Source organism: Acyrthosiphon pisum, chromosome A2 (genome assembly GCF_005508785.2).
Source record: "Acyrthosiphon pisum isolate AL4f chromosome A2, pea_aphid_22Mar2018_4r6ur, whole genome shotgun sequence".
Lineage (NCBI taxonomy): Eukaryota > Metazoa > Arthropoda > Insecta > Hemiptera > Aphididae > Acyrthosiphon > Acyrthosiphon pisum.
Genome location: NC_042495.1, coordinates 910335 through 923444, shown reverse-complemented (window position 1 = coordinate 923444; position 13110 = coordinate 910335). Strand labels below are relative to the sequence as shown.

The 13110-nt window shown below is 30.5% G+C and overlaps 1 protein-coding gene across 7 annotated transcripts in view; it reads right to left on the bottom strand.

The window, feature by feature from the left end:
• Positions 1-3045: 3045 nt before the first annotated feature.
• The window catches only part of LOC100165658 (E3 SUMO-protein ligase PIAS2), a 13451-nt gene continuing 3386 nt past the window's right edge, over positions 3046-13110 (bottom strand). Inside the window, exons 1-6 of one of the 7 annotated variants that reach the window (XM_029490376.1) lie at positions 10847-10968; positions 10665-10750; positions 10368-10474; positions 10213-10304; positions 4641-5366; positions 3046-4574 (exon numbers count right to left, since the gene is read on the bottom strand). In XM_029490376.1, the coding sequence (XP_029346236.1) occupies positions 3412-4574; positions 4641-5361 (1884 nt within the window). In that variant the 5' untranslated portion in view covers positions 5362-5366; positions 10213-10304; positions 10368-10474; positions 10665-10750; positions 10847-10968 and the 3' untranslated portion in view covers positions 3046-3411. Of the gene's footprint in view, positions 4575-4640; positions 5367-10212; positions 10305-10367; positions 10475-10664; positions 10756-10846; positions 11042-13110 lie in introns of those variants that run through there. The other 6 variants (XM_029490378.1, XM_029490377.1, XM_029490375.1 and 3 more) reach the window with 6 other exon arrangements.

Here is a 13110-nt window from a genome sequence, read left to right as displayed (position 1 = left end):
GACATTCACTTACCCACCTTTTTAGTTTTATTTTTCTATTTTGAATTTCGGTTATACAACTTATACAGGCTGCAAAAGAAACGTTGATGTATGATAATGATGTATAGTTGTGTACAAAACAAAACCGATCTATTGTTCAATCTTTATTAGTACCTAACTATTATTATAACAAAATGGTTTTATTTTTTTCTTTCTATATAATATTTTAAAATTTTTATCTTTGGCCCCCCCCCCCCCCATTATGGGTTGGGGCCCTGGGCCCGTGTGTTTGACACACGCAACACACCCGGTTATTGCGGCACTGAGTCAGTGGTTACGACTAAAACCCGATGAATATTCATAACTGCTAAGGTCGTTCAACCGATTTTCACCAGTTGTGTTCCTCAAATATGTTTTTAAACGCCGTAATGAGGAAAAAGATCTTTCACTGCTTGCAGTGGTTACTGGTAAGGTAATCAATATTTTTAAAAGTTGATGAACAGTAGGAAATATTTCTTCATTGGAATAAATGGATGCTTCCGTAGCATTTTTAGGGTTTTTGTTTTTCACCTGTTGATGCCATATTGTAAACTCGCCAATTGCAGATACTTCATCAGCTTCAATATCTGCAGAATATGTCTTTAAAAGCTCTTTAAATTCGGTCTCATTTTTCTCGTTTGCATTTATTAAACAAGTAAATTGTTTTAATAATGATTTATGGTTCAAAAATCTGTCATTTAGTTGTTCACAAAAATTATCTAAAAAAGGTATGAAAATCAAAATCCGCACGGTTTTACTTGCCACATAATTGCCTATTTCTTACTCCTTAGAAAATGACCGACTAGAACCACCTCAATCGTCAACCTTTCTTTGTCCAGTGATGACGTTTAAAAAATAACATAACATCATCATCCAACATAAGAAGGTAACTATTTTAAAATTTCAAAAGAATTATGTCGTCAATCAACATAGAAAAACTCATTTCCGAAGTGAAAGAATGAAATCTTGTATAATCAAGAAAACACGGACTACAGATACCATAGGAAGAAAGATCGTATATTTGATGTCGAAAAAAGTGCGTCGATGGGAGGCGAAAAGGGCCATTCGTTATCAGAGCTCGTACACTAATAAATTTGTTTAAGAATCTTGCTACGTTGTATTTTTTGCTCAATGAAATTAAATTTCCTTTTAAGATAACATAATTCATGCGTAAATTCACGTATTATTTATTTATTATAATTGTGATGTACAATTTCTTTAAAATTTATAATAAGACAATTAGGACATTAGGTACAAATATTAAGACTTTTATTATGTATCATTGGCATAACCTTATCTTACCTATAATAGGTAGTCCAAATTGTTGAATGTGTTTGACCTACTATTATTCTATCCTTCGGTTGAATTGTTTGTACATTCATTATCATTAAAAGTTTATTCGTCTACCTACGTTTCATACATTAGGTGGACAATTTCTTAACTTGCCTGTACTTGCCACTTAGATACGCTGTATCAAAGTTTCAGCATCCCCAAGAACAATATTTTTTAAATATGCCATACCATCGTTGGTGCTTCAAGCAGGTAAGAATGCCAAACTATCAAATTTTCAACAAAATTAAATTAAGTTTTAATCTTCTCTATATTGTGTCTGTAGTTCTAACTTTTGTACTTTCCGATAGGTTTGATTAAACTCTGATTTAGTTATATGGTAGAAACAACCCTGAATATGTCCAAGAATATGTGTGAAAGCAAGAATAGCTGTGAATACTTGACATCCAAAATCAACATTTACTATCACATGATCAGGATATAAATGTTGTTCTTCACTCTTTTGTGTAGTGTCATACGTTGTCAATGTTTTATTCTGTAAGAGAATATATACTGCTGTTGTAAAACTTCTATTTATTTTTACACATATAACTAACGATTGAGTAAAGTTTTGGAGCCAAAGCAAAATTTATCTTAACTCAATTTAAAACCGTGCTTATACATAACAAAAACTTTTTGAGTTACCTAATGTTGGTGAGTGGGCCAGCCATTGACATGTTGCTTACATCACTTTTACTGTAATTATAACAATTTTTCTTATTGGTTCTTCATTTAAGATATAACTATTAACAGACTACAAATAATATTTTAATTAAATTAAAATGTCTTACAATTATTCCACCCTTTGTCTAGCCAGTAGCCACATTTATACAATAACATTATTCACCCTTTTCTTACAGAAGATAAATTGGTATCTACTCCATAAACATACTGATTAATTATTGCGTGGATAATAAAACAATATTCAATGACTACTGTCTACTGTGAAATTAGTTTTAAACAAAAAGCATGTACAGGTGATAGGTGCCTACAAAATAAGTCATTAAAACCACCATATAAATGAAAATATATTAAGCAAATACATTATAAGTTTTAATAAGAAATCCAGGTGAATTGTCACCCATAATATATTAATGTATGATGACAAGCATATAGAACTTAAATGTCAAGGAATAATATGAAATTTGATCATAAATTTCATATTTATAATATCTTTTGGAATAGGTTATGTACAAAAAAATTAAAGAATTTTAAGTGAAAAAAGTACTTGTTCGTTTTAGTAAAATACTATGGTTATAAGAATAATATTGTAATTTATCTTTGTCTCAAAGTAGAATATACTGGTTCTACAAATTTTTTCCAATTCCACAGGTCACATATTATGCCATTATGAGGAAGATGTAAACTTCCGGATGGAAACAGGTCGCTGTTTGGGGTATTCTATCTTAAGATAGAATATATATCCTGCCTGGCCAAATATTATGTAGATCAGTAGTCTCAAAAATATGGCCCACAATAAAAATTATTTCTTCAAAAATTAAAATTTTATTTTTTTAAATAAAAATAAATATGTGATTTATAATACCTAGTATTATACAGTTATATCATAATAATATTATCTGATTCTAACTGTATTTAATACTAGGTATTACAAATCACATTTTTTTTTTATTTTTGAAGGAATAAATATAATAATATTAATTTAAAAAAAATACTATACTAAATAAAATAAATAAATGCTGTCTTCATTTATTTTGTTTATTTTGGATTTAGTATTAAGATGAGCAAAAAAGTGTTTTGCCCTCGACCCTTTGATGTATAATTAATATATAGGCTCGTAGATAATTTGAGTTAGAGACCACTGACATAAGTAGTATTTTACAGAGCGTGCGTTGTCAGTTGTCACTATATTAAATTAAAATTGTATTAAAATAATAAATAATTTATAATAATATAAAAAAAGAATATTATTATATTATTATCTTAATATTTATTAAATATAACATTTTAAGAATTAATTTTATCTTATATGCTAATTTATATATCATAAAAATATTAAAGTACATTATCTTAAAATTGTTTTACTTGCAATAATAATAAAAATTAGGAGGCTTCAGTGGTAGGGATAGGACTTGAAGGAGGGGATGGACTGTCTATTTCAATTACTACTCCTTGCTCAGAACTAGTAACAGCTTGTTGCGGCTGTACTTGAGCTTGTGGTTTTAAATCAACTACAGCAACTGGTTGTATAGCATCAGCGGCCTGTGCCTCATTTTCCTGTTTATCTTTTTCTTTTGGTGGTTCTTCTTCACTGTCACTTAATGTCAAATCGACAAAGTTCAAGTTTTCATTTTCTTGGCGTTTGACAGTTTCAGGGTTATGTTCTACTTTCATATCAACAGATTTTTCTTCATCGCTATCTAAATCCACAGAATCAATAGGTTTTAATTTTGCATCAGGAGTACTATTTGTGGTTTTTGTCTCTTTATTTTCTTCATAAACTATCCATGTGCCATCAGCTAAAATTTCAATTTCCTTACTGCAGTCTTTGAGTGTTGGACTTGAAACAACTTCCAAAAAATAATTTTCTATTTGTATATCATCATACAAACAAGGTTTATTACAGGTTGGACACATCCATGTTGGCTTTTTCTCATTCATTAAAATAAATGTGCTAGCATCAAAACATTGTAAATGATCACAATGGATAGATTTTGCAGGTATCTTCATTCTCATTTTACCCAATGGACACACCAAGGAAAATCGATAAGATGTAGTGGCCAAATCTGGATCCACATCTGCTAACTTTTTAATTATATAGTTTTTGGTCTCTTCTGAGCTCCTACCTCCTTTATCCTGAAGTCTTTGTATCAACGTTTCTGAAGTTAATCTTTTTACAAGATACATAGCCATAACATAATTTTTTCCATCAGGAGTCCAATTTACATAGATCATGTTGGGAGTGATTGGAGAAAGTTTGACAAGTTGAGTGCAATTTATAGGTCTTGGAGATCGTCGAGATTCAGCTCCTGGCCGAGTATTAGGAGCAGTAGGTGGTAATGGACACGCTTTCACACCAAGCCGAATGTGTAGTCCAAGAGGCATAAAATCTGTTACCTCATTACTCATAGGTTCCACTAACTGACTAATCCGAATCTGGAACTGATAAATATACTCATTTTTTCCTGGGGAAACATCACGATTCATGGCAACCATATTGATGTTCTCGGCTGACAAAAAAAGTTTGAATTGCGATTCTTTCATACCTAAACAAATAAGATACTTATTATAAATATAATTAACTTAAGGTAAATAATAAAATATATTGCTACCTCTAGGAAAGTTTTGTAATGTACATCTGTCTGTGCCAGCTAGAAAAATCGGCTTATGAACTTCGTCAATTACCTCGTAAAATGGTAACTTTTTGAACTTGATTAGGGCTACAGCTTCAGGAGATGGAGTATAAGAATTATTTCCAACTGGCAATCCTTTCATATCATATCCCAATGGATCTGACACAGTCATTTGTTGACTTGAGGACAAATGAGATGACGTAATAGAACGAGGTCCAGAAGGCTGATAACTGCCTGATATATATTGAATGTTATTGTTAGCCATAGTATTTGCTCCAATTGAATTACTATAAATCCCTCTTTGAATTTGGGGCATAACCTGTGGTAATCCAGCTCGGGTCATATGCATTGGCTGTTGAGGATATTGTGGTGGTTGTTGGTACATTCTTTGTTGTGGAGCCTGTATCTGCCCCATGGTCATCATTTGTCTCTGTTGGGTTTGTAATAAGCTGCGCATCATAATATCATTATTATTAGGCATATCTGTTTGCATGGAACGATATATTTCATATATTTTTGCTACATATGCCGCATGGTTAAAGCCAGTTGGTCTAGTTCTTAATAATTCAAGTGCCCGATCTTTTAATTCAGATTTTCGTCCTGCTTTATTTCGACCAAAAGCTCCCAATAATGTTTGCAAGTCGTTAGTCCGGAAACTAGCCAGCATATTTTTATAACCTTCATCATGGTTGTTCATCATAGTCACTAAAAAAATAAATAAAATAATAATAATTATTTTTTATTAAGTAAATGTAATAAATAGGTATAATTATCACATAATAAAAATAAATAGGTAAATTATCATCTTTAAAATAGAATATATTATGTAGATTATTATGAAACCTTTTAAGATTCATAATAAATTTAAATTGCAGTAACCAAATAACCGAACTAGATCAAATTCCTGTAAAGGGTGACAAATATTTGAAAGCTTGTCCTAGAAAGTAATAATAATAATCAATCTGATTTTTTTTTTATTTCCTACTAGGATTGTCTTATAACAACAAACCTAGGTTAATTAGTGATTTTCCAAAGTTCTTTCCTTCAAGTTTATTTAGAGGAAGACCATAACAAAAATAGAAAAATTGAGAGTGTGTGAGCCCGCCATTACACTCTGAGGAAGTAAAACTTCTTTCATAAGTAATTTGGCCAATTTTAAGTAATTATAAGCGAATTAGGGAGAGAGTGAGAAAAATCAATACAATAAGCTATCGCAAACAGAACATGCGTAACTGGACATATTATTAAATACTTTTTTTTTAAAAGTATCTATGAGCTTTACGGAAACTATAGAAAGAACTGTATGGTACAGGTTCATCATTGTGTCTCGGATCATCATCATCATCTTCATCGAGTGATCCATCACTTTCATTGGACACTTCACGTTCCCCGTCATCCTCATCATCACTTATATCATTGTTTTCATCACTATTATGTGTTTGATTTTTACCACCATGTAATTGTTGTGTTTGTCTTTGCCGATACTCTGTGTCACGTTCTGCTACTGTTTTTGGTGTGATTTTGATTGCGATGAATTTAAATTTTCCATTTATCATGCTCTATACGCCTGCACACGTTCTGTGAATGTTTTGGCTATATCGTCAAAAGTTATAATACTATTATTAACAATTATACCACCACCATCGTGATGAATTATATCAATACTACTAATATTGCGATCATCATTTTGCGAAAAATATTCGCCGTCGTCTTTAGGGCTCAACGATCTATAAAGACGCAGCTGTTTAGCCTTACATTTTGACCCACCTATATTACGTTTTATTTTCATAAAACAACTATAATACAACAACTCAAAAATATTAACAGTAAGAAAAAACTCAATTAACTTAGACAAATGGTATTGCGATAGGAACCTTCTCCGTGATATAATCTTTCATTAAAAAAACAAGAAATAAGTTTGACTTCCAAAGGTGGACAAGTTGGTACCGATCTGCTGTACAGTAGTTGTAATGGATGTGTTATATTTGAATACAATGATAAACCATTATATACGAAATTGATTCTGAGCAGTTAGCGTAGTCCTTATATTACTATTTTTTATTCGTTACTATAGTGATAATCAAATGTGTATACATAAATAGGTGTACAATTTACTCGTTTATTTCAATTAATAGATAACACAAATATTAATTATCTTAGACAAATGCTATAGCGATAGAAACCTTCTCCGTGATATGATCTTTCATTAAAAAAAAATTAAGACGATCGGTCGAGTAGTTTGCGAGAAAATTAGCATCAAAGGTGTCGTTTCATTTTTCGATACAATTTTTTTTCCACCCACACCTCAGGAAAGAAGTTTTACTTAAAAAAAATGAATTAAATGTGACACATGGCATTGTACTTGATATTTTCTCCGCTACATGAAAAAGTAATGTTCCTTAATGTCATCTACGTTACGATCGGACGCGAAACGTTTCAAACGTTTAGGCAGCGGGTCTTCGTGAGCTCGTTGTTCTCGTTTTAGTTTGTCTTGTTTATATTTGTGACAAGCAGCTTCGGCGCGTTTGCGTTTTCATTATTTCACCTTCATAGTTAGATGATGGGATTTAAATATGGCATACTTTTCTCCATCAGTTGTTGACAAAACTGAATGGCGTACCGATTATAAACTGCTCGAATTCTTGACGATCGGCTATAACGCATTTACGTTTGCGATAAGCTTTCTGGTGTTCATAATTCGAAGTCATAATTACAAATTTCAAACAATTTTATTTATTAAGATGAGTCTTGTTGTAACTATTGTAGCGCAAACAAAATTTGAAGAAATAACATTTTGATCAAATAAAAACATACGATCAATAAAAATACATTAAGAGGACGCCACACCCGCATGTTGTCTCCGCGTCATACAAAACGCGTAAGTGCGTAACATACCAAATTTACGCTCAGAAATTCAAGTTATATGCCGTTAGATTAAAAATTAGAATGAATCGACCTATTATGAAACTTTATGCTAAGGACATTATCCATTTATTGTTGGAAGTTTTTTTACGATAATTCAGTTTTTAAGTGAGTTATGAGCATTTTTAATTTACATTTATTATACACGCTATAACTTACTTAAAAACTGAAATATCATAAAAAAAATTCCAACAAAACATAGATAATATTTTTACCATCAATTTTCATCATAGGTCGATTCACTAATTTTTAAGCTAACGGCATAAAACTTGTATTTCTGAGCGTAAATTTGGTATGTTACGCGTTTGTAAGACGGAGAAACACATGCGGGTGTGGCGTTCCAGGGACGCCCTGGCCCACCGGATACCGGGAAGTTCCCGGTGGCCTGACTTATTGGAACTTGCTATTGGCCTGATAGATGCATGACATTATTTTTTAAAATAATTAGTGTTTCTTTATAATAAAAAAATTTACTAACTAGTATTAATTCTAAGCAATACTACAAGAGGAAAATCCTAATATTATATAGTAGGCATACCTGGTTGTTTTGGAGTTTTATACTGTCGAAGACTTTTGTGGTGACCAGTGAGGACTAGGTGATTACGTATATTTAACCAAATGCGCTTAATACAATAAGTTATTACTATACTTACTAATTTTTATTAATAACAATAATAATTACTTAGGTATTTAAGATTAGTATATTTTGGGACGCATAAACGCATTATTATTATTGTGTACTCATATACGCTTCGATCTTCGTCTGATCGTTAGTGAGAATGTGACTACTTCGTGCAGACGAGCGGAGTCCCCTCTACATTTTTTCATACTTTATTTTTTTTTATCTAAAAGACTTTTTGGTCGGATCAAAGCTCGAATTTTCATTTTACTTTAAATAGTGTTAGAAAGATGGATTTTAAAAATAACTAATATTGCGCATTATTCAAATGCATATTTTCACTTCTATATAATTATAATTTTGAAAATCAGACTGATCCTACCTACAAAACGTTGTCTTCTTTTAAATTAAAAAAAAAGGACGAAAACCAACTATTTTTCAGGTCGTGAGAGTTTTTCCTATAAAACATGTTTTTGTATTAGAAACGCACGTGCGGCCATCAATTGTATTAATTACGAATTGTTATAACAGCTTCAATCAAGCTGCATAGTAATAAGTAGGTATTGCATGTAATAATTTGTTAATTGAACTTATTTTAAGAGAATACACAATATAGATAAGCGTATCTAGGCATTTTAAATATTTATGGGCAGTCACACTGAAATGTTGACACTGATTTATGGACTGTCTTTTTTGTGCTCTTCTATAACATATAATAAAAACTAAAAGGTTAGATAGGTAAATAAATAATTATAAACCCCCCCCTCAAAAAAAAAAAAAACTATGAAGTAGACATACAAATTTGGGCCTGGGTGATTTTCCCGTCCTACATTTTTCTCCCAGGCCGTCCTTGTGGCGTCCTCTTAACGAGTTTCTATGGTAATGTTACTATTTAATATTTATTGAGCACAGAAAATGCACTGTACAGTGCGAGCAAATTAATTTATTCTGCGCTTGACAATATTATAACAATAAATCAATGGCAAAATTTATAGATCTAGCTAAAGCCTTTGATACGGTCAACCATATTGAACTTTGTAACATTTTACGAAGTTTTAGTTTAAAAAATAGCAGTTTGAAATGGTTTAAAAGATATTTAAATAACAGAAAACAAACAGTGCAAATTAATAACTCCACAGGCGAAGAAACGAGTATTAACTGTGGAGTACCGCAAGGTAGTGTCTTGGGGTCGTTATTGTTCATATTATACAATATATATTAATTCAATATGTGATTTAAAAATTGATGGACAAATCATAAGTTATGCTGATGATACATGTCTATTGTTTTCGGGTGTGACGTGGGAAGATGAATCTTTTTATGATGTGGAAACTATAAGAAAAAAAAGTGAGTCATTGTATAATGGATTGTATTAGAAAAACGATTCTGAGCGGAGACGGTTTGTCAGTCTGCAGGATATTTTATATTGTTATTATTTATTTTATCATGTAAGTTGAATAAATATTATAATATTATAATTTTTTATTCGTTTTTATGGCGATAAACAAAGCGTTAGAAATTAAAATCCCATTTTAAGCGTTTTTTCGTAATTTTTCGGTGGTTTTTCCCGTGGCATTTAATAACTATTGAGAAAATCGAAAAATGACCTCTCTAAAGTACCATCTTGATTTAATTTTTTAAAAGATAAGGTATTATAAGTTGAAATCAAAGCACTCCTTCTGGTAGAAATTTTGTATACAGGATATATATAAAAAAAAAATAAACACCATTGTAAAACCAATAGCTTCCTCGCTCCGCTCAAAATCTAAAATTGAATAGGGGCTTTAGATGTCAAAATAATTTATTAGGTACAAAAAATCTTTTGGTCAAAAATTCATCGATTATTTAGGTCCAAATTATTATAATTCAATGCCATTACATATAAAAAACTTATATTCTCCTCAATTGGGAATCTTATAATTACGTGCATAAATCGACAATTTAATTCATGGTTATATATATATTTCTATTAAAATAGATAATATCCCTAGACTTATTATGTAAAACCACCTTGGATGGGTGATGGGTCTCATTAGTCTTCAAATAGCTAAAACTTCAGAACTAAGATCGATCACCAAATTCTGACTTCACCATCGTTTTTACTATACGTAAAAATAAATGTCAACATTTGTTATAGGCGCTCGGCGCGACAGTAAAATACATACAGTGTTGTGCGTGTAAACGTAAAATTGCAAATTTTGAATAACTTCCAAAATAATGATGTCCCCAATTGTTTTTTGCACCATCATTCTTAACTACTTGAAATACGTACCTATGTTTCAAAAAAAAAAATACAGGGTAGCTTAAGTGAATATATTATGCCATATTAAATAGTGTTGTTTTTCAAGTTAAAATATTGAGCACATCCATTTGAAGTACTAAACAAAAGTCTTGCCATTTGTATGAAGTATACAGACCTTAACCTTAGCACTCTACATAAAAAAAAATCGTAGTCAGTGTACCTAGCTTTGAGAACAAATCCAACCTGCGTTTGGTGTATACTTCGGTTTAAGTGTAATAACACTTTTTGTGCAAATCAGTTTCAATTCTAAACTTGAAAATAATAAACGAAAAGAATGAAATTGTTAAAAATATAGTTTATTGTACGTTATTACTTATTACAAATTAGTATTGAGATTATTACCGATTTTTTTTTTACGATCACATCCCGGTGACATTTGGGTAGCAGCTTTTCTGGCTAATCGTTTCCTCCGAGCTTTATTAGTAATAGTATATCTACCAATATTTGATTTTTTTTTTGCCATTATTCTACAAAACTACTGATACCTACTAAAAATCAACTGGATTTTTATCATCGGAAATTATAGCGAGTTCCATAGAAAAGAAAAATTGTATTACTTCCTAAAAAAGGAAAGTATTATTACTTCGATAAAATTCCAACAGATGGCGCCACGGCCATCGGGTGTATTTCTATTTTACAATCAAACATACAAGTTTTCCGGAATTGACAGAAGAGTTAGTTGTATGTAACCATGACAAAGTATATATTTTGTCATGTATGTAGCTATGTAACTCATATTCTAATTTGAAAATGATCTACAATTTACGAAAAACCTCATGTAAATCGAATCTGTAATGAAAAATAAAAAATGAAGAAAATATTATAAAATTACATCCAATCTAAAGAATCTAACTGGCTATAAAGAAATATCCTTAGATTGTTTCTTAAATTTAGCATTGTTTAATAAACGGTTACAATTGTTCGCCATAGTACATATTATGCCCCACATAATAAAGACGCGAAACGAAAAGGATATAGTAACCTTATAAAAAAAATGAACAAGTATAAAATAAGACGTTTAATGTACAGTAAAATTCGCTTATTACGATGCCGTATAATATAACGATTGGAGATGGGAGCTCGGTAAATTTACCTGGTAAGGTAACCTAACCTAACCCGGTAAGGTAAATTTACGTACATTTTAACGATAATTTTTTTGCCCGGTAAATATTTTTTACCGTTTTAAAATTCGAGTGACCACTCATTTAAATTGTTTTCATATGCGCAACAACGCTATAGTGACATCCATATCTCCACAATACATCATATAAATACAAATACAACTAGTTATATAGGTACCTACTTATATTTATATCATGCACATGAGATCTTCCAGCAAATAATTATTACTAAGACAATTTTTAACATTATCATCTCTGATTTACTATAAACAATATTTTTAGTCCAATACAACTAATATAAGTTAAAGCTTAAGTGCTAAGCACCCCCTGGCACTCCCGTTTGTGCGACTATGTATTGAAATACTTATAATCAGGGCTAGAATTTATATGCAACAGCATGTTTTTTTCGCGACTTCTGATTATTGAGTTTGTCAGTAATGTCCATGAATCACCTCATGATGAGATAAATGGTAGTATTTTTATTTTGCATGTTTTTGCATATTTAGGTGAAATGCATATTATTGCATATATTGAATAAAATGAATATTATTGCATATTTTGATTATAAGAATGCGAAAAATGCATGTTTTATAGTATATTTCATAAAATTTGGTTTTTTTTGTCAAACATCAATTTTATTTTTATAAATACAATCCTATGGTACAATAGGTATGCGATAAAAGATTGAATAGTTTGACATTCATTTTCGAAAATTTAAAAAAATATGTGGTCGTAGCATGTAACACGCATAGTGAATGTGAGTTATACATTTTATTTTATTATTTTAAATATCTCAATTATATTATATTAAGATAAACAGCCAATCACTGATGTATTCCAACAAATAAATATTTTTTCTATAACTATATTTTTGTATTTATCTTATAAAAATATAAATGCATATTTTACCATTTTTTATTGCATTCAAATCCTAGCCCTGATTATAATATATATAAATATAATACTTGTAGTAAGGAGTGCATGGATGGACATTGGTTCAATGGTTAGCTTAGTTATAAAAATGTTATTGAGTTCGTATTAAATTAACTAAACAAAAATATTATATAGTATTAAACAATTTACGTATATTTACGTAAAATTTACCGAAAAAAAATGTACGGTAAAATTCCCATCTCTAATAACGATATTCCTGGTAAAACGATTCCAAGTAGTGTATTTTAATAAGATTTGTTTTATATGTTATGTGTAATACTTTTACTTGCATATTATAATGATAATCCGGATATACCGATGTGATTTTGAAATGAATATTGGTTTTTAATTTTTATAATAGCGATTAATAATACATCGTGTAGTAAATTTGATTTCGTTCGAAGCGATAATTCTAAAATCTTATCTGTAACAAAGCTCGGATTAAGAGGACGTCGCACCCGCATGTGTTGTCTCCGTCTTACATACGTACGTTATAGCAAATTTTCATTCGCATAGTATTCAATAGGGTGCTGTCATTTTTGATGTTTAGAG